We start from the raw sequence: 26,534 nt of genomic DNA, 5'->3' as shown, positions 1-26,534 counted from the left end.
AGTAGTGTACCAATGTCATTTCTTTGTTGTGACAATGTATCATGGTAATGGAAGGTGTTAATATTTGGGGAAATTGAATGAGGGGCATAAGGGAACTGTTTATATTATCCTTGCAACTTTCCTGTAAATCTAAAATTCTTCCAAAATAATTGCATAATATAAATAATATATCCAATGTAAATAATGTATATTGTATATATGTAATTTTAAAAATCATTTTGGAATAATTAGTCCCAGCTCCTTTGCATAGAGAAATGAAGACATGTTCACACAAAAACGGGTACACAAATGTTCATAGCAACTTTAATTATAATAAACTGGAAACCACCTAGTTGTCCTTCAAAGGGAAATGGTTGAACTGTGGCATATCCTACCATGAAATACTAGGCAATCAAAAGGAATGAACTATTGATACACACAACAACCTGGATGAATCTGCAGAGAATTATGCTCAGTGAAAAAAAGCCAATCCCCAAAGGTTACACACTGTATGATTCCATTTATAACATTCTTGAAATGACAAAATTATAGAGATGAATACAGAATAGTGGCTGACACCCATTAAAGAGAGAGTAGGGTGGAAAGGGAAGTAGATGTGGCTATAAAATAACAACATGAAGATCCTCGTGGTGATGGAGATGTTCAGTGTCTTGCCTGTAGTAATGTCAGTATCCTGGTTGTGATATTCTTGTATGCTTTTGCAAGATGTTACCATTGGGGAGAACTGAGCAAAGGGCACATGGGATTCCTCTGAATTAATTCTTACAATTGCATGTGAAGGTACAATTATCTCAAGACTGAAAGGTGTAAATAAATAAATTTAAACTTGGGAGAGAGGGGGAAAAAGGAAAAATAGCTGCTACTTCTCCAAGATGAAATAGGAATGGCCAAGGCTTCCAGACAGGCACCTGGACTCACCTAGTATAGACTCGTTGAATCAGGAGAGTGGTCAGCTTCCTCATTCTGCATCCGATCTCTTCCCTTCTCCAGCCTCAGGCAAGTCCTCTCACGCTCTCTCTCTCCTTTCCCCTGCCCAAATGGGGAGAAGCGAAAAAAACCTCTAGCACTAAATCAGAGATAATTGTTCAGACAGCGAGTGCCTGCTCACAGAGGATGTGCATTTTAATGGGAACAAGCCCTATTAAGCTAAAAAGTGAATCTCCAATAGTGAAATTGCTAAAGCAGCGGAGGAGGGAAGGCGTTGAATCTCCAATAGTGAAATTGCTAAAACAGCGGAGGAGGGAAGGCGTTGAAGACACTTGAAAGGAAGGGAGGACTTCTTTGAACTCAGGAAAACCTGTCAGGTTTTTCAGCCAGGCTGGTTCAGTCTAGCTGTGCCCAGCGAGCAGAAAGCAGAGACCTGAGCACCAGGGTAGGGGACAGGAGGTGGCAGGATGTAAATTTCAGTATTGGATGGAAATGATTAGAAGCAGAGAGAACTGGGATTTGAAAAATACAAGACATGTGTTAATTTGTCCAGAACCTTTCATCCCCTTTTTTTTCTGGACAGCGAACTGTCCATTCCTGCTCTAGTTAGGGGATCTGCATGGGAGTGGCCATCTTGCTAAAAATGATTGGTCTGGGTGTGATCACCTGATCAAAGCCTGGCCATTCATGGTCCTTTTCTGCCTCTGGGTCTCAATGATTGGTCGAGTAACCCAAGATTGGTAACCCAGATTGGTAACCCAAGTCTGGCCAGTTGGAGTCTTTCCTTGTTAGTGTGTTTGTAACTGGAATTGGAGAGAAGAGCTTTGGTCCTCAGTGGAGTATTAGGCCTTGGACTAGCAGCATGGGAGGAGGTACCTGAGCAGGAGGCGACACCCAGGGGATCAGAGATAAGACAGTAGGAGTGAGGCCTGGTGGTTCTAGTCACCGCTGAGGCCGGCTGCATTTCTGCCCAGCCAGTGGTTTGGCTACTTGAGCCGTTAAGTCCCCTCCCTCCCCTTTTCTAGAAGCTGGAGCAGAGATGGGTCTGTACCAGGGGGAGGGGGTGGCTTGTGTGTGTGCAGCTGGCTCCCCACCAGAAAGTTCTGCGAAAAGGTCATCGGGGCTGTACTGAGGCTCTGAAACCCTGCACGCTGGAGAAGAAGATGCCGGGAAGCCATAACGTAGGGACAATCTTCCCAGTTACTGAGTACCTGAGCTGGGCCAGACAGCACACCCTACAGAGTAGGTATTATTAGTCCATTCACAGATGAGAAAACTGAGGCTCACAATAGTACAGTAAGTTACTCAAGGTAACATGATAGTAAGACGCAGAGCCAGGGTGGACACTGTTATTTCTGACTTGCAAGCTAGTTTCTTTCCAGTTTGCCACCCTAGTCTCCAGGAGCACGAGGACTGCTCGCTAAGCAAGTCTCACCTGCTTAGGTTAAGCTTTTTACTATCTCAGACATCTCAGTTACTCTGAACCTGAAAACCAGAGGGGTCCTGGTAGCTCAGGGCCTTAGTGGGTAAGATTTGGTGTCAGATGGATGTCAGACAGTGTCCAGGCTGGATAGGGGACGCTGGGAAAGTTCCTTTACCTCCCTGAGCCTCAGTTTCCCCATCATCCACTGAATGAATAATAGTAACGCCCTCCTAGGGTCGTCATGTGGATTAAATGTGACAATGAATGGAAGCTTCTTAGCATATAGCAAGCGCTCTGGCAGAGCTCAGGGAGCAATCTCTGATCATTATGAAAGAGGAACCCAGGGCCAGACAGCGCCTGTCACCCTGTCATTCGTCTGACGTCCCCATTCCCCCAGGCTCTGACCTTCCTCCCCTCAAGCTCAGCCCTGCCCAGGCCATTCTTATCTAAACTTTCCCAAATGTCATGTCGCTCTTCGGTCTTTTTCTTCTTTATGCTCTGTGTCTTTATCTAGGTGACATTTTTCTTTCCTTCCACAGGGACTGTTATGAGAACAGGAGTGAAAATAACAACAGGGCCTCTGGCCAGCCTCCCTCCAAGAGCAGGAGGATATTTGGGCCTGGAGGCCCCCAGAGGGAGTCCCCAGGGAGAGGAGGGGCGGTGGGGGGAGAGACTGAGCTGAGGGAACACTGTGGGCAGCTCCACAGCTGAGTCAAAGGGCAGGCCTCCATCTCCAGGAAAAACTCCACTGATGGAATCTCTTTTTTTTTTTTTTTTTGGCCTCACTGCGCAGCTTGCGGGATCTTAGTTCCCTGACCAGGGATTGAACCTGGGCCCCAGCAGTGAAAGTGCCGAGTTCTAGCCACTGGACCGCCAGGGAATCCCCTCCACTGACAGAATCTTAATATGATGAGTCAATGAAAATCAGCTCTGGAATTTTTGACAAACCTGAAGCCTTCCATGTAGGAACCTGGGGAGCAGATGAAGGAAACTTCTAGCACTTTCTGTCCACATGCAACTGTGCTGATTAGCTCAGTCAGATCAATGCTGTGGTTGGTGGACCCCCTTGTCTTAACAAGGGGTGTGAGGATTGTCTCTATGGCACCTGGTGCCTGGGACACATCAATTAGAACCTCAGTGAGGGTTGAATTCAGTGACAGAGACCCCTGCTCTCTGGAGAAATGAACAGCAAGACCTTCGGAGAGGAGGTGTGAGTGGATGGCGGACTCACACCTCCCCATCCTCCAGGAACTGGCCACCCTCAGGCCTGGCCCCAGCATGCCCCAGCTTCTTCCCCACTCCTGGATTTAGCTAATTGGAGCAAAGGAGGACATCTGACTGGAGCTAGCCAGCCAGATTCTTCCTGCCAGGAATTTGAACTTTTTACCCGAGAGGATAGCGGGTGAGAGGCACAAATGGCGGCCCCTGGGTTTCTTACTCCTGAAGCCTGTCCACGGTCAGTCCACTGGGGGCTCTGCTTCTAGTTATCTGCGCCCCGAGGCCTGGCATGACAACGCAGCCACTCTCTCCTTGTTCAGGGGGTTGTCATGACAGCAGGAAAGAGGAACATGGCCTTCCAGAAACAGACCCAGGAACAAAGACGTGCATAGAAAGAGTTTATTTGGGAGGTGCACGGAGCACTGGTGTGGAGTGGGAAAACGCAACAGGGAAAGGAAGCCAGCTGCCCCTGTGGGTGGACGAACTTAATCCCAATGGAAAACCCCAGCATGTGATGAGGAACCTGCCTGCTAAGGGTGAGCCCACCTGAGGGGTGAGAGAGCTGGGGTATTTACATCTCAACTCCCCAGTCACTGGTGGGGGCTGATGGGGGTGGTGGTTTGTAACTGCCGGGCGCTCGGGCCTGTTGAGAATGCAGGCAGACTGTCTTTGGGGTTCTAGAGAAAGTGCTCAGGCACCGAGATGCAGACGCTGCAGGTAAAAGAAAGGTCCAGGGGGTATGGGTGGGAGGCTGATGGAGTCCGCCTCCGTGGGGAGTCATACTTAGCTCTTCAAGCTTCCGCCTGGAAGTGATGCTCTCATGTCCACACACTTGTCATTGGCCAAAGCCAGTCACGTGGTCATGCTGCGCTTCAAAGGCATGGAGGACGCAGTCCTACCATGTACCTAGATGGTGGGACACCAGGGTGTTGGTGCACAGCCTACCGACAGCCACAGGGACCCAGTCTGCACTCTCACTGCTTCCACAGAAAGCGGCTGGACGGACTCTGTCGTGAGACACCAGCAATCTTGTCCACTGGCCACATCTGGTCGCCTGCTGGAACTGCTTCCAGCTCCTCTCCTCCCCCCTGCAGCCCATTTTGGGTTTCCTCTCTCTGTTCTCTCCCTCTCTCTTCTCAGCAAAGTCATTTCCCGGTTGACCCTTAGCCCTCCCATCACAGCTGCCCCAGGAGAATGTCTCAGCTGTTCCTGTCTACCTCTCAGTCCAAGTAACCAAACACTCTGCAGTTTTCAAGCTGCACAGGCACCCCCTCCTTCTCCACCTCGCCTCATGTAAGGGGCTCTATCTTCAGTTCAACAGATGAGGAAACTGAAGCACAGAGGAAGTAAATGACCTGCTCAAGGATCCATGGTTCATGGAGGACCTGGGATTTGAAAGGCAGGTCTCCTGGCTCCTAGTCTAGCGCTCAGCCCTCCCCACATGGCTTTTCTGAGGTCAGTTCCTGACTCCACCCACCATCCTAGGGCCACCAATGACACCTTCCTCTCACCATCCTAACTGGCAAGCACTCCGTTATTCTGTTATTTCACAACTCCATGCCTTCACCTGTGCTGTTCTCTCTTGGAAAGCCCATCTCCATCTCCAACAACCAGAGGGCAATCTTGAAGTTGTGCATCTCCCTCAGGCCACAAGTGCAGGAGCCCCTGGGTCGCCACCCTGCAGGCTGGAAAGGCTGGCAGGTGAACTCCTTCCACCTGTGGTTACAGCCTCTCAGATGCCAACTCTGTGGCTTATCGCCTGAAGTGCGGCCGAAACCTCCCTCCTTCCCGTCAGCTTGCTCCATTAGTTCAATTACCTGCACCGGTGAAGCTCCACGTGCCTGTCAGTGTTGGCAGCTGGCGGCCGAGCCAAGGATCCCGAGCTCGCTGGCTCAGCCCCACCCCCTCTCTTGGGAGGGCAGGTGCCATCACACCATTCAAACTTTTCTTTCTGCAGCCTCTGCCTTCTATATCCCTAAGGACACTAGAAACTGCACTTCCTGGGGCATCCGTGTGTAGTCTCTGTGCCGCACACTTAACCTGCATTGTCCTCCTCAACATGCACCCCCCATTCTATGGATGAGAAAACGGAGAATGAAATACATAAAGAATCAGAGAGAAGACTGTTCATTTCTCCACTCAAAGACTATTGATTAAGTACTTAACCATGTGCCAGTCACTGTTCTAGGCACCAGGGACAGACAGACACAGGAGGAGATAGATAATGAATGTCAAGTAATGATAACTGCTCTGGAGAAAAATAGAGCAGAGTCAGGGGATGCAGAGTGATGGCGGAGCTGCTTTAAAAGGGTAGCCAGGGGTTCTCTCTCTGAGGAGGTGATATTTGTTCAGAAACAACACCTGAAGCCCACGCACGACGAGAGAAGCCACCGCAATGAGAAGCCTGTGCACCGGAATGAAGAGTAGCCCCCGCTCGCCGCAACTAGAGAAAGCCTGCATGCAACAACAAAGACCCAACGCAGCCAAAACTAAATAAATAAAAATAAATTTTTAAAAAATTTATTAAAAAAAAACCTTTGGGAGAAGAACATTCCAGGAGGAGGGAACAATGCATGGCAAAGGCACTGCAGTGGGCATGAGCTTGGAGTGTCTGAGGAGCAGCAGGAAGGCCAGTGGCCAGGACAGAGTGAGGGAGAGGGAGAGAAGCGGGTGAGGGCAGAGGGGGCCAGACCGTGTCGGGTCTTGTGCGAGTCAGGGTAAGCCAGCTGCTGTAACACATAGTAACCCAAGTTTTCATGGCTAAACACAATAAAGGTTCATTTTTTATGGCTTGGGCAACAGCTCAGTTATTGTCTTCAGAGTTGGAGTAGAGGGTGTTTGTTCCACACGCCCAGGGATCCAGGTGCCTCCTATCTTGGGGCTCTATCAACTTCTCAGAGTCCTCATTGGATCCCCCATATCTAGCTGGCAGATGCTCCCAGGGATGGGATGCAGCATGTGCACCACAGCGCACGGGGAGTGGGGGGCCGAGAGTAGGTGGGAGACCTGCAGCTAGAAGCCAGCAGCCTGGATTCTGGTCTCATCGATGATGACCTTGCCGTGTGACTGCGGGACCCTCATCTGCCATCTCTGGGTGTCACTGTTCTAGGTGGTAAGTTTCGGGGGTGGGTGGCTGTTGGACCTGATGACATTCTGTGATCTGAGCTGCTGAGGAAAGAAACCTTGTTAGATCCTCAGGCAGGAAAGCAGGACTCTACTCCCAGCCCAGGCTAGCCCAGAAGCGAGCAGAGAGAAGAGCCAGCTTTAGGATGGATAGAGGCAGGAGATGGTCCCAGCCACTCTGGACAGGGGCTGTGAAGGAGGCCGCTGTAGCGGGGCAAAAGCAGCTCATTGCACATGTCTACAGCAGTGTATACCAGCCTGCTCGGGGCAGAGGGGGTCCTCACCCTGGGAGGACTTCCCGGAGTGAGAATTCCTCTGGTTGGGAATGAGTGAAGCTTTGGGCAGACAGAGAAACATCTGGGCTCATTTCCACCCATGCACTCATTTCCTTCCTCATCCATCCTTTCCCGGAAGAAGATAGGGCTGTGATTGGGACCCAAGCTCAGGCTCATCCAGCCTCCCTTCTCTCCCCGGTGCTAGCCATCTCCCCATCGTGGTGCATTCCGACTCCACACCCCCTGCCCCCAGGACTGAGCTCCTGCTGCCTTCTTTGGTCTAGAGAATCACAGCTTCTCATAAAACTGCAACATCCCCTCGAGGTGCTTCTGTTGTAGCCCAGGACACACAACCCCATCACAGGCTCTCAAAATCCAGCTTCTGATCCCTCGCCATGAGTAAATGTACCCACCTGGTCACAGCAGTCAAGTCAAAACCCCATGTCATGGTTCCCCTGGAGGGAGGGGCCCTGTGTCACCAGAAGGAACATGAGACAGGGCCTCTGGGAGCCAACAGGCCTGGAGAGGCCATTGGGGTTTCTGGCTTCCGTTCCATTCCTGCCCATCTTCCAGGCAGCCTGGGCAGCTGGCTCACTGAAGGCCAGCCTCTCAACTCATAGGCTGACTGCCTCTCTCTGACCACACCTTTCATCAATTCCAGGCCAGCCCCAGCCAGGCAAGGGCCTCCCAGCTGGCCTTGAGCTCCTCACCCACCCACTCCTTTCCAATCTCCGCAAGGAACCCTCTCTGCAGCTTTGATTTTGGTTCCTCTTCCAAGAAGCCTCTTCTGGGTCTGTCTCTTCTTCCCCAGAAAGTGGTGCCAGGAGGCCTCTTTTATCCCTTGCTCTGAGATTCTCTGCTACCCTTCCTCTTCCTCCAGAAAGCCTTACCTGAGTAAGGGAGAGAAAGGAAAAAGGAGTCACACGTAACTGCCCGGCACCATCGCGTCTTCTCTGCTGGGCGCTCCATGTCAGGACCAGAGGGGGCAAGTGGCGTACCACTCACACCACCACTGAAACATCTTCCTTTTGCGAATCAGTCAAGCTCTTTCTAAAGTTTATACAGAAAAATCACCAAGCAAGAATAGGCAGAAACCTAAAAGAGAATAGTGAGGGGGCTCATACCGACGGGATATTTAAAACAGTGTAAAGCTATGGTGAGTAAAACAACATAAATAGACAAACAGATCAATGGAACAGGAAAAAATAACCCAACTCTATCAGGAAAACAGATAGCAACAGCAATTTTGTACGTGGTGAAGATCGTGGTGAAGATCGTGTTTCAAATTACTGGAGATGAGACGGATTATTTATTATATAGCATGGAACAACTGGAAAAAAATTTAGATCCCTGTCTCACACCTTATACTAAAATAAATGTCATATCCATCAAAGGCTTAAACAGAAGAAAAGAAAATGACACCAGGAAAATAATATTGAGATTTTAAACGTTAACTTGGAGGTAGGAAGATCTTTAAAATGTGATACAATACCTAGAAGTCATAAAGAGAAGGTTGATAAGTCGGACTACATAAAAGTCAAGAATTTCTGCCATGGGAAAGAATACCACAAGCAAACAACAAGCTGGCATCTCTTAGCACCAGGCAAAGGGGTTGTTTTCTTAATATGTAAAGATTCCTCCAAATCCATAAGAAAAAGGAACAGCACTCCAGATGCAAAGTTAGCAAGTAAAGAGTATAAACAGACAGTTCACAAGGAAGGAAGAACAAACAGCTCTCAGACACATGAAAAGATGCTCAACTTTGCTCATGAAAGAAAAGCAAATTAGGCTAGAAGGAGACAGCACTTTTTTTCACCTATCAAATCAGCAAAGATAAAAAATATTTGTTAACACACTTTTATATTGCTATATAAAAGTGTAAATTGGTACAATCTCTGAAGAAGGCAATTTGACCCTAACAAAATTAAAAATTCATATGCCCTCTGACCCAGAAATTCTGCTCCCAAATATTTATCTCACAGATTAAGCATAGAAGTGGGTACTTGCAGGGCTGTTGTGTTGAAGCACCTCTTGTAAAACAAAAGGTTAGAAAATGATTTAAATTGTTAATAGAGGATTTACTAAATGAATTGTCCATAATATGGAATACCAGCAACTGTCTCAAAACTGTTTAAAAAATGTGGCTACTCTGTGCCAAACTGGAAAGATTTTCAAGACAAGTAAACTGGAAAAATCAAGGGGCAAAAGAATGTGTATAACATGTTACCTTTTCTGGGAGAACAAGAGTAATTTCCTCCTACGTGCACTGATTGACATAGACCGTCTCTGGAAGGATCTGTAAGAAAGTGGAGTGGTGGCTGCCTGTGGGGCGGGCCTAAGTGTGTGAACTGAAGGTGGCACTTTTCAGAGGAAACCGTTTTTGTAAGTTTTGGATTTTGTTCTGATTCTAACAAATAAAATCATTGAAAACAAAACCAAACCCAGTTCTTTCCATAGTCTAACAGCTTTCCTGTCATGATTGACCCTTATTTCTTGCTCATCATGTGTTGGTCTTCTTATTTCAAAGGCCACTCTGGGGTCTTCCCTGGTGGTCGAGTGGTTAAGACTCCGCACTCCCAAAGCAGGGGGCGTGGGTTCGATTCTTGGTCAGGGAACTAGATCCCTCATGCCACAACTAAAAGAGCCCGCATGCCAACTAAAGATCCTATGTTACCATGAGGCAGCTAAGACCTGGCGCAGCCAAATAAATAAATATTAAAAAAAAAACAACAAAAAAAAACCCCACTCTGATGGTTGGTGCCCATTACTCTCAACAGCAAAAGCAAAAAGAACCAAAACATTTCCCGTGGGACCCCACCCACCTCTCGGAAATTAATGAAAAAGTCTAGCTGCCCCTCCCACCACCCCAGCCCTAGCAAATTCCAAACCCCCAGCTGTTTCAAAGCATGGGCAAAGCCAAGGCCTGGACAGATTCGATTCCTTGGTATGTGTGTCTGGGGTGGGATGGTCTGCGGGGAATGAAGGGAATCTAACCACATGGGCGTGAATTTTCCCAGCTGAGAAGTACCTCATCCCCAGTAGAAAATGGGAACATTTCCCAGGGAGCATGTGATTGCCCCAAGGCATCTGGCAAAGTTCCTGTTTGACCTGGAAAGTCATTCCTCCTTCCAACCATCATGTCCTAATCCCTTGCTTCACCAGCCAGCCCAGGCTGGGGTGCAGGGTGGCACCAGAGGCAGGGGAGCACACAGAGAGGCAGCGTGGCCCTGCTTGGAGCAGCAGCCTGGGGGAGCCACAAGGAGTTTAGAAACGGCTGATGGTTCCCATGCCTGACTAAGCAACAGAATCGCTGGGGGGAAACATTCAAAAATACAGATTCCCGGGAACTACACTCAATATTTTATAATAATCTATGAGGGAAAAGAATCTGAAAAAAAAAGATACATAGGTATGTATAACTGAATCACCTGCTGTACACCTGAAACTAACACAACATTGTAAATCAGCTATACTTCATTAAAAAAAACACCCTTTCATCTTTAAAAAATAAAATAAAAAGTAAAAAAATAGGGACTTCTCTGGTGGCGCAGTGGTTAAGAATCTGCCTGCCAATGCAGGGTACACGGGTTCGATCCCTGGTCTGGGAAGATCCCACATGCCGCGGAGCAACTAAGCCCGTGCACCACAACTACTGAGCCTGTGCTCTAGAGCCCGCGAGCCACAACTACTGAGTCTGTTTTCTAGAGACCGTGCGCCACAACTACTGAAGCTCGCGCGCCTAGAGCCCGTGCTCCACAGCAAGAGAAGCCACTGCAGTGAGAAGCCCACGCACTGCAATGAAGAGTAGCCCTTGCTCGCCGCAACTGGAGAGAAAAGCCTGCGTGCAGCAACGAAGACCCAATGCAGCCAATAAATAAAGTAAATAAATAAAATTTTTAAAAAGTAAAATACAGTTTCCCAGGCCCCCTCCCCCCCTAGTGAAGCAGATCTTCCAGAGGATGGGGCCAGGAATTTGTATTTTAAAATATTTTTCTAGATGATTCCGATGCAGCCCACCGTCCAAGATGTGCTGACTGGGCCCCCAATCTAGGCCAAACCATTTATGGGACAGGTGGGGAAACTGAGTCACATAGAGTAGTAATTCGCCAAGGTCACCCAGAGAGCTGGTAGAGCGTCACCCACAGTCGAGCTTGTGCTGTGTGAACGTTCAGCACAGAAGCGTCCGGGAACTGATGGGCTGCAGTCTCACTTAAGACCAGCACCATGTATCAGCAGGGTGGGAGGTGGCCTGGCTGAGGTGTGACTGCAGGGACTCTCAACTCCAAAACCCTTAGTGGAGCAGAAAGAGGAGTTCACATTTCATGAGCATCCACTCTGTGCCACGCACTGTGCTGCACCACCTTGCCCCCAGTGTGCATGTACCGATCACCACCACAGGCAGGCGTTCACACCCATTGTACAGAGGAGGAAGTTGAGGCTGAGTAATGCCAAGAACTTGTGAAGGCCCGGAGCCAGTGAGGCATGGAGCTTGTTGTCAACCCCGAGGTCTGTGGCTCTGAACTCAGTCCTTTCACGGCCCGACTGCTTTTCCCCAGATGGGGCTCTCAGATGGGATCCCACCTTGGACACCCAGGAGGCATTTGTTCCTTCGTTGACACAGAGTGGCTTCCCGGGGCTGTGAGCAAGGGTTGAAGCCACACAGAGCTGGGCTCAGCGCCTCTTATTTGCTGTGTGACTTTGGGCAGGTTACTTAACGTCCCTGAGTCTCCATTTCCTCGTGTGTAAAAGAGGTATAAGTTCAGCTAGTCCATAGGTTATTGGGAGAAGTCATTTCGTCATCAAAGTATAATGATATCTGACAATTCTTGAGCTCTTCTGATGTGCCAGTCACTGCACCGAGCACTTTATAAGCATTACTTCCTTTTGCCCCCACAACAGCCCTAAATGCCAGTGCTATTACTGCCTCATTTGATTTATGAGAAAACCGAGACTCAGAGAGGTTAAGTAATTTGTCCAAGGTCACACAGCAGAGTTGGGACTCAAGCCCAGAAATGGAGCTCTTAGCCACCACACTTTGAACTACATTTCAGTGCCATGCCTGGCACAAATGAATGCGGAGCCAATCCTAACTATTAGTAATATTAATATCCTGCCTCTGTCCTCAGAACAGAGAGCAAAGTTCGGGGTAAGAGGATATTAGTGAGGACATGTGGGAGAGGAGAACATATCTTAGCCCCTAGGAGGCTGATGTAGGTCACTGTGGCCCAGTTACTGATGTGAAAATAGGAGGTCTGTGCTATAAAAAAAAAAAAAAAAAAAAAGTCGCGTGGTCCCTGCTTCAGCAAAACACTCCTCTTGCCTTGTTTTGTCCCTGCCTGGTGAGATTCTATTTCCAGTTCCCTTTTGAAGAGTGATCAAGTCACTTAGGTGAGAGCCTGGCCACGTTATGAACACCAGGTGTAGCTGGGCTGACCCAGTCTGGCCTCTGGTAGCGAAGGCAAGTGTGAAATTGGCAGAGGGCTGAGAAATCCAGACTGTCACTCACTGCCCAGCGCTTAATTGCTTTAATTAAGGTTCAGGACTGCAGGTCAAAGGAACACATGATCATGGTTAAGGGGTGTAAACAGGGTCTTAAATCAATTTGTGATTAGGACTTCTCTGTTACTGACATCAGCTATTGGGTCTTTAGCTTGTGATGAATGCATTCCTGGAGAAGAGCTTTGTCCTAAAGGAGGCTCCGGGGCAGAGTTGGGGTCTTGGGAAAGCTGTTTGGAGAAGGTGTGACTTGCACACAGTCATGAAAAAAGATATGTGGGGATGGCAAAGAAGAAAGAAAGAGGAAAACTAGTTTAGTGCCTACTGTGCACCAGGTTCATTTACATTCAGAACTCTGGATCATCCTCCCAATAATACTTGGAGATAAGTATGTGCTCCCCATTCTGCAGATGAGAAAACTGAGGCCCACAGCTGGCTCTAAATCTGGCCCGAGGTCACAGGGCTAAATAAGCAGCAAAGCGGAACAGAAAGAAGATTAGCCAAGCGCCTCCCATGTCTGCCAAGTGCTTTGCCACTAATGTTTTCACAAACGTAATATTTAGGAAAACCCTACAGCACGGGTGTGCTTCTCACCATTTTACAGAAGAGAAAACTGAAAACCAGAGTGTTTAAGGGGCTTGCTGGTGAGTGGTCTATGTTACAGTAAAATTCACGTTTTTTCCCGGTACCTCGGAGTCTCAGATTGCAAAGAATCCACAAATCTGTAGTGTATCAAACAATGACAGAATAAATACTACAGCTTTTCTGTTTGTGTACTGATTTTCAAATGTTTGTAAACTGCTGTTATATTGGATAAAAACAAATCAATTTTAAAGGGTAACAAATTCAGAGTTGCTTTTTTAACACTGTGTCCCTCCCCCCAATCTGGTCCCAATCGATGGTGACCAGAATAAAACTGCTGAACCTTGGGGGTCTGAGACATGGGTTGATGATGTAAAAGGGCTTTCATAATGGAAGAAGTTGGGGGAACTTGCTTTGCCCTCTTTGGTGGGAGCATGTCTGGGAGGAAAGTGGGTACTCTTCCAAGGGAATGCATCTGACAATGGGGGGCCTGGACAAAGGGGCAAGGAGATACTTCTTCAACAAGGGGGTGGAGGCAGAGGGGCTGGGAAGGTGTATTCACTTTTCTGTGATGATGCTGATTCTGTGACAAACCACCCCCCAGATCTCAGTGTCTTATAACAATGAGCTCATGAGTCTGCAGGCCGGCTGTGATGGGATTCAGCTCTGCCCCACCTGTCTCTCATCCCGGGACCCAGGTTGAAGGAGCAGTGGCTGCACGAGGCATGCTCTTCTCAGGGTGCAGGGCTGGAGCCCAAGAGGCCAAGCCATCCAAGCAAGCACATTTAAGACCTCCGCTTGGATGAGCTGCAATCTATCGGCAAAGCCACAGTCAGCAGGGCAGGGCAGTATACTCGGCTGCACAGTGACGCCGGGAGAGTGATATATGTTGAACGTAACACACAGTATTCCATAAAGCGTGACTCTGCCTACAGCCACCTGGGTGGGAAGGTCTGGAGGACCATTCTAGGGGAGCAGGTCCCAAGAAGCCAGAATTTAAAATCTGCAGTAGTTTTAGACCTGGACACCCGTGGCCACCACCTAACAAATGTCAGGGATGGAGGCCATTTGGGGCCCTTTGCTGGGCCTGATTCTGAACCTGCTCTGCCCTTTGAGTTGTGGCTTCAGGCTTGGGGCCCCAGGATAGCTCAGCCAGTCCCGATCCAAGACTATCTCCTGCCTCCCCACATGCCCATCTCCGGGATTGCTCCCCAGCCAACTCGTAAAACATTCATTTCCCCTAATTCAAATATTTTCACCCATTAGAAGACTTGTTAATATTGTGTTTTAAGAAGCATTTAAAAGAAATCGTTCTCTGCTCTGGCTGGAGCCGTAGTGCGTAAATTATTGATTTCTGCCTTCAGGAGACGAGGATTCTCTTCCTTCTTGAACAGAAAAGATATTGCCCTGGCTGGGGTCTCAAGAGAGGCAAGTGGGAGCTGGTGCAGGAAGAGGCTCTTCACCCCCACCCAGGGCAAGGGAAGGAAGAAACATGCCCCGTTCTGTCCACCCTAAACGGGGTTCCAGTTCCTGGCTTTTCTCACCCTGGTTTGGGCAATGGGCCTGGCAGAATTCCTGCACTGCCTCTGGCCAGCTGTGTTACCCCGGGCCAGCTGCTTGGTGTCTCTGGGTTGTAGGCAATGTCCCTGTAAATATATAGAATAGTGCTGCCTGCAGCTCAGGGCTGTAGGGAAGTGAGGAACGAATGAGATGATGCCTGAAGGAGTCACCATTACCCCCCAGGTCCTAGTAAATGTACTTTTCTTCCTCCTTCCTGGGGCTTTAAGTTCCATCGGAACAGGGCACCCTGCACCTGCAAGCACCACATGCAGGCTCTGAAATCAGTGCTGGACTGTGCCTAGAGCAGGAAAAATTTCCAACCTGGGTTCGCCAGGGAGGCCCTCTGTGCTGCAAGCCAGCGCAAGCGCAAGCCAGCAGTGCCCTCGAGCCTGGCTTGTTCACCCGGAGGTAGGAATGACCTTGATGAGGGTGTCTCTGAAGTGTGGGAGCCAGCGCAGCCCGCAGTGCTCAGTGCCAGGGTGGGAGCCTCTGTGCAGTCTGCCTTCTCCATGCCAGCCTTTGCCCCATCCTGTCATCCACAGGGGGTCTATTAGCATCTCTCAACTTTTGCAAGGCGTGGTAAATCAGTCTCCCTGTATGGCAGTATTCACTGGAGACCAGAGAAAGGGACGTGGAGATATGGAAAAAGGCAGCTCAGAGCCCCAGGGAGCAGGGCTGGGGAGCACGTTGAGCTGGATCTGCTCGAGCCCAGAGGAGGAATCTGGGCATTTGACCCACTTTCCCTGCCATTGGCCATAGTCTGGGGTTCAGGCAGAGGGAGGTGGCAATGGGGGAAATGGATGGCAATGGGGTCCCTGGCAGTGAAGGGCATGCACACTGGACACCAGGCCCTGGCCCAGCTTTGCTTCTCCCTGAGTAGACCAGTGCTTGGGCACACCCAGAAAGCCAGAATCAGAGCATCTTAGCCCCTGCATGGAGAGACCTGGGAAGCCTGGAGTTTCTCAAGACAGTGACCCAGGTGCTCAGTAAATCATTCCTAAATATCAAGTGCAAAAGCTTTGAATGTTGTGATGTAAGTTAGGACAGAGGCGAGGGTATCCCTGCAGTGCCATTTTTGGTCATCGTTCTGATGAGCTTTTTGGAGAGGGGGATAAGGGTTTGTGTTACTACAGCCCCTGGAGTAGTCCTGGAGTAGCCAGAGGGAGAGGCAAGCACGTGCACTCGTGGGTGGAAAAAGATAGACTGAAAGTCATTGATCTGGTTCAACCTCCCCAGTTGAGTGAAGAAACCCAGACAAGGTAAAATGTTTGGACAAAATCACACAGCAAGTTAGGACCCAAATTCCTATCCAATTCCTCTTCTGCTTCATCATTCTTGAAGAGCCGTAAGAGAGAAGGAGAGGAGGGCTGGGATCAAGGGGACGGAGAGACTAAGGAAGTATTCTGGCAGGAGATGGGGCAGAACCGAGCTTTGAAGGATGGGTGGATTTCAATCAATGGAGAAGAGCCCGGCGGGGAGACGGCATGGGCAGAAGTGGGCAGGGCAGAGGTAGACATTGAGGGTTCATGAGTGAGTAATGCGACAATGAAGGTAAAGCTTAAAGTTCAGGCAGGGTCACTCTGGGAAGGGCCCTGTTTCCTTTTCCCAGGATCTACCCTGGGAGCCCTGCCTGCAAAGTGGTATTGAGGACTTGTACTCAGCCCCAGCCACTTGGCCTTCTCTGCCCGACTGCCTTTCTAAATCAATTCTCCCCGCCCCCTAACATGAAAGGGGAAGCCATACACCCGCCAGCCACGTGCCATGTGACTTTGCCCCCCTCCAGGCCACAGGGGCTCGGATGAGCGGTGGACGAGTGACTGCTTCATCCACGGTCTGATTCAAGGGCACCAGAAATGCGCTCTCTTGAGAACATCACTGAGACACACAGAAACCATGGTCAGGAATGGGGACCGCAACCAAAAAGCTGTAACGTAGGGAGAAGGCAGGGGCAGTTAAAATAGCTCTGTGCAAAGTGAATAGTCTGCTGGGCCCCAGGAGAAGGGCTGGAGTCTCAGACCTTCCAGCTCAGCCTCTGAGGCCCATCTCTGCTGCCCTGAGGCTGCCTGTTTTCTTTGCCAAACAGCAACACACCCAGGCAGTCAGTGAGTTACAGCTCCTGGTAACAAGCATGCCTTAAGTAGAACACAGCTCAGCCAGGGCAACCAGCCTTAGAACTTGTGGCCCCAGCAGAAGCTACCCTAGTCCCCTGCATCTTGAATTAGCATCAGTGGTCCAGTGGGTAAGACTCCGCGCTCCCAATGCAGGGGGTCCGGGTTTGATCCCTGGTCGGGGAACTAGATCCCACATGCATGCCACAACTAAGAGTCCGCATGCCACAACTAAGAGTCCGCATGCCGCAACTAAGAAGTTCAGATGCCACAACGAAGACCCAGCGCAGCCAAAATAAATAAATAAAATAATAAATAAATAAATATTTTTTAAAAAAAGACTTTAAAAGAAACGATCTCCATAGAGGCCCTGCTGCTCTCCCACCCCAAATGGCTTGTTCCCCTTGGCCTTTGCCACTGTTGTTCCCTGTACATTTAGAGCCCAGCTCAAGACTCACTTCCCCCAAGAAATCTCTAATTACACCATCCTCACCTGACGACACCATCACTAAGCCCCAGACAAAATGGTAGCGCCAGAATGAGAGGGGCCGTGAGAGGCAGCCCTTTATAATTTACAACATGCTTTTACTTCCATCGCAGGGCCTGAGTTTCACAGCTACTTGGGAGGATGCGGGGAGCTGCCTTATCTTCTCTTTACTGCTGGTGGGGAACAGGGCTGGGGCTCAAGCCCAGCTCTCCCAAATCCCATTCTGAGACCTTGTCCACTTCATCTCCTACAGTGGGTAACTCACTGCTGGGCATATAACTTGTCCTAAGAGCACTCAGAATTGTCTGTGTTAATTCACTAATTCAACTAAGATTTATGGAGCACTTTCTTCATGCCAGGTGCTTTTCTAGATACAGGAGATACTGCCATGACTAAAACCGACAAAAATCCCTACCCTTGTGAACCCTGCATTCTAGTGGAAGGAGGTATCCAATAAACATAAGAAATAAGTCTAAGATACAGCATGTTAGATGGTGATAAGTAATAATGGGGAAAAAATAAAGTAGAAAAGGAGGATAGAAAATGCTGGGTGTGGGGTGACATTTTAAAATAGTGTGATCAGTGAAGCCTTACTGAGAAGGTGAAATATGAACAAATATTTAAAAGAGGTAAGGGAATTGGCCACCCAGATATATTGGGGGTGGGAGGGGAGCCTTCCATTTGAAGGGAATGGCATGTGCAAAGGCCCTGAGGCAGGTGATTGCCAGTCCTGCGTGGCTTGTGGCAATACCCCCTGCTCTTTTTCCTTGTATAGTTTGGCCTCTTCAGTTTATTTTGTCCTGCTTCTCCTTTCAAGGTGCTGGCCACAGAAGGAAGGCAACATCTTATAGTAGCCAAGATAATATTCCTAGCCCTATTTTCCAAAAAGAGAGTCCCAGACAGGCTATTGCTATGTCCAGTGACTAAGACAGACCCTTAAGAGTCTTTTTCCATGGCAGACTCTGCTCCAAAACTCAGGCCAGGACACTGGCCACTAGCTCCATCTTCTTCTGATGGATGTGCACCCAGTTCAGTAGCTTGGGGGTCATTGGCTACAGATTCCCTGAAACTTCTGTTCACCAACCTCACTGACTAAGAAGGACTAAAGAGATGAAGACAAAATACACAGGGAAGCACCAAAGAATGCAGATGGGACAAGATCAGGAAGACAATGTCATATACACGAGTGACCTCAAGAGAGACCTGAGAATGTCAAGCCATCAGTGGGTACCCCCACTCCAACAACCCTGAGTTTCCATATTTCCTTGAGCAGGTAAGAATGTGCAAACCCCTTGCCTTCACCCACACTGTATTCCCTTCCCTGAGTCATATTCTCTTCGTCATCTACTCCCACTCAGAGTGACTCACTCATGTCAACAGACCCTGCATGCTTTCCCTACCCTTCCTGCAGTTCCCAAGACTGGCCCCTGGTGCATATGGGGCTGGAGGGGGCAGGGAGTGGGGAGATTCAGCATTGGCTCCAGTGTTGATGCTGCTGGACAGGGAGCAAGAGGGAGACCTGGAAATGAAGTCTCTGGAGCCCCCGAAAGGGAAGGCTCATGGATTTCTGCTAAAGGCAGAAAGTAGGGGAAAAGTAGGGAAAAGTAGGGTAGAAACTGGGGCCGGAGGCAGTAAGTCAGAGATGGATGGATTTACATGACTGGTGCAGTCCCGCTGCCCATCCAGATATGGCTGACTTTCCTTTGAGAAGGGCTTAGACTCTCTCCCAGGTACCCCTCCCAGCATTTCTTCTCCTGTCCCTAGCCATACCAAATGTGGCAGAATTTTCAGGGATGTCTAGGGGACGCAGAATCCACTGGGACAGCAGTTGAGAATAATGAAACTGATGGACTGAAGAGAAAAATATTCCATTTCTCTTCCCCAACTCAGTATTTACCAAACATTGAAGCCCCATTCTCTTTTTTCCTGGCAGGGAAGCAATTACACAGCCTGACAGCCAGTCCCTGGGGCCTGGGCTGAGTTGGAGCTAATTACTAATAAACATTGAACTAATACTCTGGACCAAATTAAAACTAATTTGGATCAAACCAAAATGACTCAAATGAATTCCATCTCCATGGTCTCCTCCACACATATTCACACACTCACACCAACTTATGTCTGAGCCTTAAAGTCTCCCCAAATTTGGGAGTCCCAGGACAAAAACCCAACCCACAGAGACATGGCATCAGGACCAACATCTCTCTCGTTCTTATTGGAGCAACTCTAGATTCCAGCATGCAAGGCCATGGTCGTCTGCCCACCCCACAGTCCTGCACCTCAGTGGACACATCTCACACTCTCTTCAATCCTTTTTAAAGACGTAACTAAGAAACCAATCATATGTTTACATTTCAAACGTAGCATTAGCACTTAAATTTAAACTGCACTGCTACAGCCCTCTGGAGCCTACTCAGCTGTCCTGCTTCCCAAACACATTCAACTTGCCAATGACTGCTTCTGTCTTTACAATGTATGAGGACCCCCATCTCTCTGCAAATCCTGATTCAGTGCCTCTTCTGAAAGCTTCTATGAAGAAACCTTCTTGGGGAATCCTTGTCACACACTGAATCAGGGTTTATGTCTTATCCCACATTCCCACCTGCACAAGCCTCCTCTTGGCATTACTTAGTCCCTTCCTGAAGCCTTGAGAGTGAAACCTTTGTCTGGAGGGGTGAAGATCTATTCTTTCTTCTCTATTTTCTCCTTCCAAGGTGATGAGGCTTTGGGGCTGGTCATACCCACTGCCTTTTCTCTTCAAAGTTAATAGAAATTAAAAAGGGTATTGCTAGTGAGCCTGGCTCTGGTTAAGGTTTCAGGAAAGAGACGGGTGTAGGGTTCCTTTAGGGTCCGTGTTATCTAACCCAGCTCCACTGGTAAGAAACCAAATAAAATTGAAAGCAACAGTCCCATATGACAATAAAGAGTATGCCCACGGATGGAAACTTTCCCGAGTATTAGCTGTCAGGAAGTTAAGACTTCAGGGAGTGAGCTCGATGAACGGGTTCCATACATGTCCAAGGTGAGTAACGGCCCAGCCAACATTTTCCGATTCACAGACTACAAGGATGAACCAGCAGGAACACTGCTCAACCATCCAGTCAATTCCTCTAGTTTAAAGGAGAAACTGAGACCAATAGACGTGCGACCTGCCCCTCATTCAGCAAGTTAGTCAGGGATCAGTGTTTTGGTCTGATGAAATACCAACGTTTCCAATTCCAGTGATAGAGCTAAAGCAATTCCTTTCCTCTGTGAGTAGTAGACCTTCACAAAGATACAGTCTGGATGAAGACATGGGCAAGTTGCCTCCTCCTATCCCTCCTGCAAATGAGTGGGGAAGGCAGGGAGGTCCCTAGCTAAAGAGGGAGTCCCAAGTTGCAGCCTCTCCCCGTTCAAGGCAAGGGAGGGCACATGCTGAGGGTGGAGAAGGGGGACGGGCACTGTCGCCATGGGCCCAGGTCCTGAGAATGCTGCGGGCAGAGGAGGGACTGAGGAGGGACAGCACTCTCTCAGCAGTGACCTTCTGGAGCCTCCTGCTGAGAGGGACAGCTGGGCGTGACTATGACAAGCAGGGCTTGAGACCATGGCCATGCAGTCTGGGGCTGGGCACCCAGACAAAAATTGCCCACCGATCCTTTTTGTATTTTTATATAAATTTATTTATTTTTGGCTGCACTGGGTCTTCGTTGCTGCGCGTGGGCTTTCTCTAGTTGCGGCGAGCGGACTTCTCATTGCGGTGGCTTCTCTTGTTGCGGAACCCGGGCTACAGCCTCGCGGGCTTCAATGGTTGTGGCACGTGGGCTCAGTAGTTGTGGCTCGTGGGCTGTAGAGCACAGGCTCAGTAGTTGTGGCACACGGGCTTAGTTGCTCCGTGGCATGTGGGATCTTCCCAGACTAGGGCTCGAACCTGTGTCCCCTGCATTGGCAGGTGGATTCTTTTTTTTTTTTTTTTTCGGTAGGCGGGCCTCTCACTGCTGTGGCCTCTCCAGTTGCAGAGCACAGGCTCCGGACGTGCAGGCTCAGCGACCATGGCCCATGGGCCCAGCCGCTCCGCAGCATGTGGGATCCTCCCAGACCGGGTCACGAACCCGCGTCCCCTGCATCGGCAGGTGGAGTCCCAACCACTGCGCCACCAGGGAAGCCTGGCAGGCGGATTCTTAACCACTGCGCCACCAGGGAAGTCCCTGCCTACCAATCCTTTTTAAAGACATAACTAAGAAACCAATCATATGTTTACATTTCAAACGTAGCATTAGCACTTAAATTTAAACTGCACTGCTGCAGTTAGATCAACTGATTTTATATCCAAGACCTTTAGGCTTTAAATACTCTAGGGAATGATATGGTGACTAAAGAAAGAACATTTCATTATAAAGTGGGGTTTCCCCCCCTTAAAGGGCATAGTTCCTAAAACAGGGCTTGTCTCAGGGATCCCTTTAACAAGATGGCCAGAGCCCTTCCCCCTGTGCAGATTTCTGAGACCCATCATTATATGGACTGTTTAGGATTAATCCTGTGTGTTCTCACATGCGTGTTTTATTGTCTCCAGCTTGAGTAAAAGACTGTTTATGGCAGGAACTGGGTTCCCTGTGTCCCTTGGATTCTTCATAGTGCACAGCTGAGTGCCCATCCGTGAATAGAAGCTCAGCGGCTAATTATTTCTGTGATTGTTGTTCAGCACCATGGACAGAACCTCTCCTCTCTTCCTCCTTTTCCCAGGCTGTTTGATTTCTTTCAAGACAAAGCCTCCAGCTGCCTCCTTGAGGGCTCAGCTCCCCTCAAACACGCCTTTCTCCTGGGGGGACTGCACCGGGAGCCAGAAGCCACACCATGCCAGGTGGGAGAAGAAAACGTGGGAGAAGGACCCTGGAAAGGAAGGGATTTCACTACATTTCTTGCTGTGCTTAGAATGAGAAGACCACCTGAATTTTGTGTCCCAGCCAGAGCCACAGTCCCCAAGCACCCCCAAGAGCTGCAGATACCCATCTCAATAGTGCCCAACATGGTCTGTAGTCACGGGGTTATAGGCCAACAGAACACCTGGCCACCTGGGGTGACGCTGGGATAGAGCCTGGGCTGGCCTTGGCTTGGCAGAAGACGGACGGGATGAAGAACACATTTGGAATGCAGATAAGGAGAGAGTCAAAGACTGATTGGGAAGGCAACCTCAGTCATTAAAGTCGGCAAAGCCCTGGGCAGGGGACAAGACAAGGGGCCAGCAGCTGAGGCCTGCAGGGACAATTCAGAGAAGATTCAAAGTGGAAAGTGCTGGCAGGTTCAAGACAAAGGTTGCAAATAATACTATGGGGCTGGGAGTTTCCTCTGGCTTTTTGATATTAGCTGTGGGGTGGAGATGGGTCACCACTTTAAAGAAGGGGTGCCGGGCTTCCCTGGTGGCGCAGTGGTTAAGAGTCCGCCTGCCGATGCAGGGGACACGGGTTCGTGCCCCGGTCCAGGAAGATCCCGCATGCCGCGGAGCGGCTGGGCCCGTGAGCCATGGCCGCTGAGCCTGCACGTCGGGAGCCTGTGCTCCGCAACGGGAGAGGCCACAACAGTGAGAGGCCCGCGTACCGCAAAAAAAACAAACAAACAAAAAAGAAGGGGTGCCAGTGTGACACATCACATGGCAGGAGAAAGATAGAATTTTCAGTGGGCAATAATCCAGCACCCAGGAGAGGTCAGATACTACCATTCTAAAGCTGGAATTAGTACATTTGGTAATCCATGATCATTTCAAAAATCCGTTTGCTTACTGCATCTCCACTGTGTTGGATGCTCCACAGGCTGAGATAAAACAAATACAACCAGCACAACACACACACCAACTCCATTAAACTTATTGCCTCTCCTCCTCCTTTCACATTCTGCCTGCCCTTCAAGGCCCACTTGGAATCCTTCCTCATTCAGGAAGACTTCTAGGGCTAGAGTTAGCCTAGGTGCCAAGCATTTGTTTGCTGAATGGATGGCCCTGGTGAGCATCGAGTCTGGTGATTCTCAATTTTTTTGTATTGTCTTATAATAGGTTACCTGGGAAACAGACTCTGAAATGGAGATTTGTAAATTTCAATAAACTTACACATAGGAAACTTATTGAAAGTACTTTTGGCAGCAACACCTGGGAGTGAGGGCTGGGGAGGAGAGCGAACAAAGTGGGACTGGGCAGAGAGAGGAGTTGAACTGGGCTGAAGCGTCAACAAAATTCCCAGCCAGTTCTACAGGGAGCTCTGGAGCTGGGATGACACTTCTGAGTTGTCCTGTGCTGAGGCAAAAGCGATGGGTATTTACATCCCCACATTCAGAGTTGGATGCTGGCTGCCCCCAGGAAGCAGGAAGGTGGCATGACCTTGAGTGAGATGGCTGTTCTGGCTGAGGGCAAGTCCTGGAGAGGGACTCAGCTGACAGGCATCAGCCAACACTCCCAACAGCTAGAGGAATGAAGACCTTGGTCCTGAAGAAGAGATCAGGGTGACACCTCACATCATCCACTACGTGGACCAACAACTTGGACCAACGGTTTGGACCACACTGGGCGCAGGGCACATATCAGAATCCCAGGAGGAGGCATAAAGAGTTGTCCAAGATGTTCTGTTACAACCTTACCCCCCCACACACACAGAGGCCATCATGATTAGGAACTGCTGATCTACTCCCACCTGCCCTGAGACAAAGGAGGTGATTTGCCCAGGGACACACAGCAGGTGAGCAGCTAGCGTGAAAGGAGCCCAGGTATTTGTGGGCTGCCATTGGGGTATGAGCCGCATTTCCCAAGTGAGCACCAAAAAAGCGGCACCCATGCCGCACCTGCTACTCAGCCTCTGTAATGATAAAAGCCTGGCAGACACCTGGTCCAGAGAAGATGGAGATGTGGTTGGCAGGTGGGGGTGGGAGAGGAGGTGCGTATGTCAATACGTGCATGTGGAATTGGATTGGTTTTTAAAAGCAGTTATCATGTATGGATATGACCTTTGTGCTGTGTATACGTGACTTAACCTGAAGAACAAATCCTCTGATTCTTAATTAACCTTTTCATTTGAACCCCTTGACCAAGAAGCAAATGGAGGCTGGTGAACTGGAAATGACAGCCTCACCTCCCCCATGCCCCAACTGGCCAGCCACCTAGGCTGGTAATTACCTTGGCCAAAGCTGGGAACTTTTTACAGGCTGATGAACAGATGAGCTCCTGCTAATAGCTGTGATAACCACAGAGCCCGGTCCTACCCTCCTCTCTTTCCTGATTACCTTCTGTGAAACCACAGAGCAGACGGTAAGAATATTTCTCTCTCTCTCTCCACCTCTCCCTCCCCTTTCCCTCTCCCTCTCTCTCATTTCCTCCTTTTAATAAAAAGGAGATCATATAGGCTGAGGATCAGGAGAAATAGCATAAGGAAGGCAGACGTTTGCCTGCAGAAGGCTCTCCCCTCGGGAAAACCAGATGCTTCGGCCATGTCCTTTAGCAGACCTGGTGAACGGCTGATGTTTCTGGAGAGTGCCCCTCAGTAGATGTCAAAGCAATTGGGAAGGCTGGCTCCTGGCCCACAGTCACATGGAGTGGGTGCGGAGGTGTCAGCAAGGTCTTTAGCCCTCAGGGCTCCCAGCAGAACTGAGCAAGGAGCAGCAGGGAAGAAAGGGAAAAATCGATGGGACAAAGAAAGGGATAGGAAGAGAAGGATGGGAGAAGGATGCAAGAGAGGAAGCAAAGGTTAGATACAGGGTATTATAGGGGGTCTGGGTATAGAAAACATGTCCTAACTGGGTCTCTGCCACATCCCCCTGAGTTGGCTCGTTGTTTCTGCCTGGACTGTCTTCCCTGTGTCACTCACCTCAAAATAATTATATTTTATAGTGATTCTATAATGGTGGAATCACATAAAAGTGCTTACTCTGGGCCAGGCCTGTGCTGAGCACTTTGTGTGTGCTATCACGAGTGAAGCTCAAGAAGTCCTACGAGGTAGACACCATTCTTCCCATTTTACAGGTGAACGAGCTAAAGCACAGAGAGGTTAAGAAACTTGCCCAGGATTCATACAGCTAGTTCGAGATGGAGTCAGGCTTTGGAGCCAGGCAATCTGACTCTAGAGCCTAGCCCTTAATCATTCTGCCCAATTCCACATCCCCCAGAGCTCTGGGTACATTTCCTGTACCCAGATGTGCCTGATGTAACAGAAAGAGCATTCAATTTGAGCCCCAGCTCTGCCCCCACCCAGCTGTGCAACTGTGAGCCAGTTAACCTGCTTGTGCCTCAGCTTTCTCATCTGTGAAATGGGTATGAGAATACACACCCCGCTTACTGCACAGTACAGGTGCAGAGATCGAGTGAGATTATATTTGTGAAGACTCTATGTAAGCCCCCAAGGGCCTTGCGTTTGTCCACTTCCACTTTGTGAGCTCCTGCCAGGACCACGGATGATCCTTGCATGGCTTATCTGAGCCCCTCTCACATGTGGTGGGCGCTCAGGAATTGTATGCTTCCTGTTGAGCAAATGAAGAAAGAAACAGAACACCTAAATCCTCTCTCCTTCCTCCTCCTGCTTCTCCTTCCTCTGCCTTCTGACCCCCCGGTCCCCTCTCCCCTCTCCTTCCTCTCTTCCCCTTCCCCTTCCTTCCTCCTCCTCCTTTTTCTCCTCCCCAAACCCCAGCCTGGCCCAGTATTCACATTCTAATGGGAAGACATCTGCCCTCTCTTTCCAATCCATCCCACGCTTTGCTTTGAGACCAAATTTTCAAAAGTACAACTGAGACCCCATCACAACCTGCTCAAAATCCAAAGTGCTCTGAGGAGAAAGTCTGAGCTTCTGAGCCTCTGCAGTCGGGCCCCACCTCTCTTTCTTGGCCTTGTTTCTCAAGACTTTTTTCCAGGATATTCCAGTCCTCACTCGCTTCTACTGTCAGTTTCTTCACCTGTAATAACATCATAGGTAATGAGCTAACGGTGCCTGACACATGGTTAGCGCTCAATAAATGTAATCAAGATGTTCAGTGAGGGCTTGCTCTGCTGTCTTGGAATCTCGCCTGAGGCCCCAAGGCTGAGGACTTCAGGTGTGAAGTGCCCACACGTTCTGAAGGGAGATGCCGAGGCACCTGGGTAGGACTCGTTAAGACTGGCCCCATGCTGGTTCTACAACGCTTGCCCCTTATACATTTCGGCCCGTGTGGAAGAGAAGGCTAGAGATGGAGGTGATGGGAGGGAGGTGGGTTTTTTTAGACTCCTCGGCTAATGGTGAGAGCTGGGGTAACCACGGACCCACCTGTCTCCATCTCCCCAAGCCAAGTGAGGGCACTCCATTGGCCAGACACGACTGTGGACCTGGAATCAAAGATATCTTGGAAAATCTTGA

At 49.4% G+C, this 26,534-nt stretch overlaps 1 protein-coding gene across 13 annotated transcripts in view; it reads right to left on the bottom strand.

Annotated features, from left to right (window-relative positions):
• Positions 1–3,960: 3,960 nt before the first annotated feature.
• LOC132511677 (ADP-ribosylation factor 2) overlaps positions 3,961–26,534 on the bottom strand; it is a 100,157-nt gene continuing 77,583 nt past the window's right edge. For 7 of the 13 annotated variants that reach the window (XM_060135088.1, XM_060135083.1, XM_060135081.1 and 4 more), the window contains one exon: positions 3,961–7,856. In XM_060135088.1, the coding sequence (XP_059991071.1) occupies positions 7,581–7,856 (276 nt within the window). In that variant the 3' untranslated portion in view covers positions 3,961–7,580. Of the gene's footprint in view, positions 7,857–25,949; positions 26,098–26,534 lie in introns of all 13 variants that reach the window. The other 6 variants (XR_009537689.1, XM_060135090.1, XM_060135091.1 and 3 more) reach the window with 6 other exon arrangements.

The sequence above is a fragment of the Lagenorhynchus albirostris genome, chromosome 20 (genome assembly GCF_949774975.1).
Source record: "Lagenorhynchus albirostris chromosome 20, mLagAlb1.1, whole genome shotgun sequence".
Classification (NCBI taxonomy): Eukaryota; Metazoa; Chordata; class Mammalia; order Artiodactyla; family Delphinidae; genus Lagenorhynchus; species Lagenorhynchus albirostris.
The sequence above is the reverse complement of the archived record's forward strand: the minus strand, read 5'-3'. Positions and strand labels throughout refer to the sequence as shown.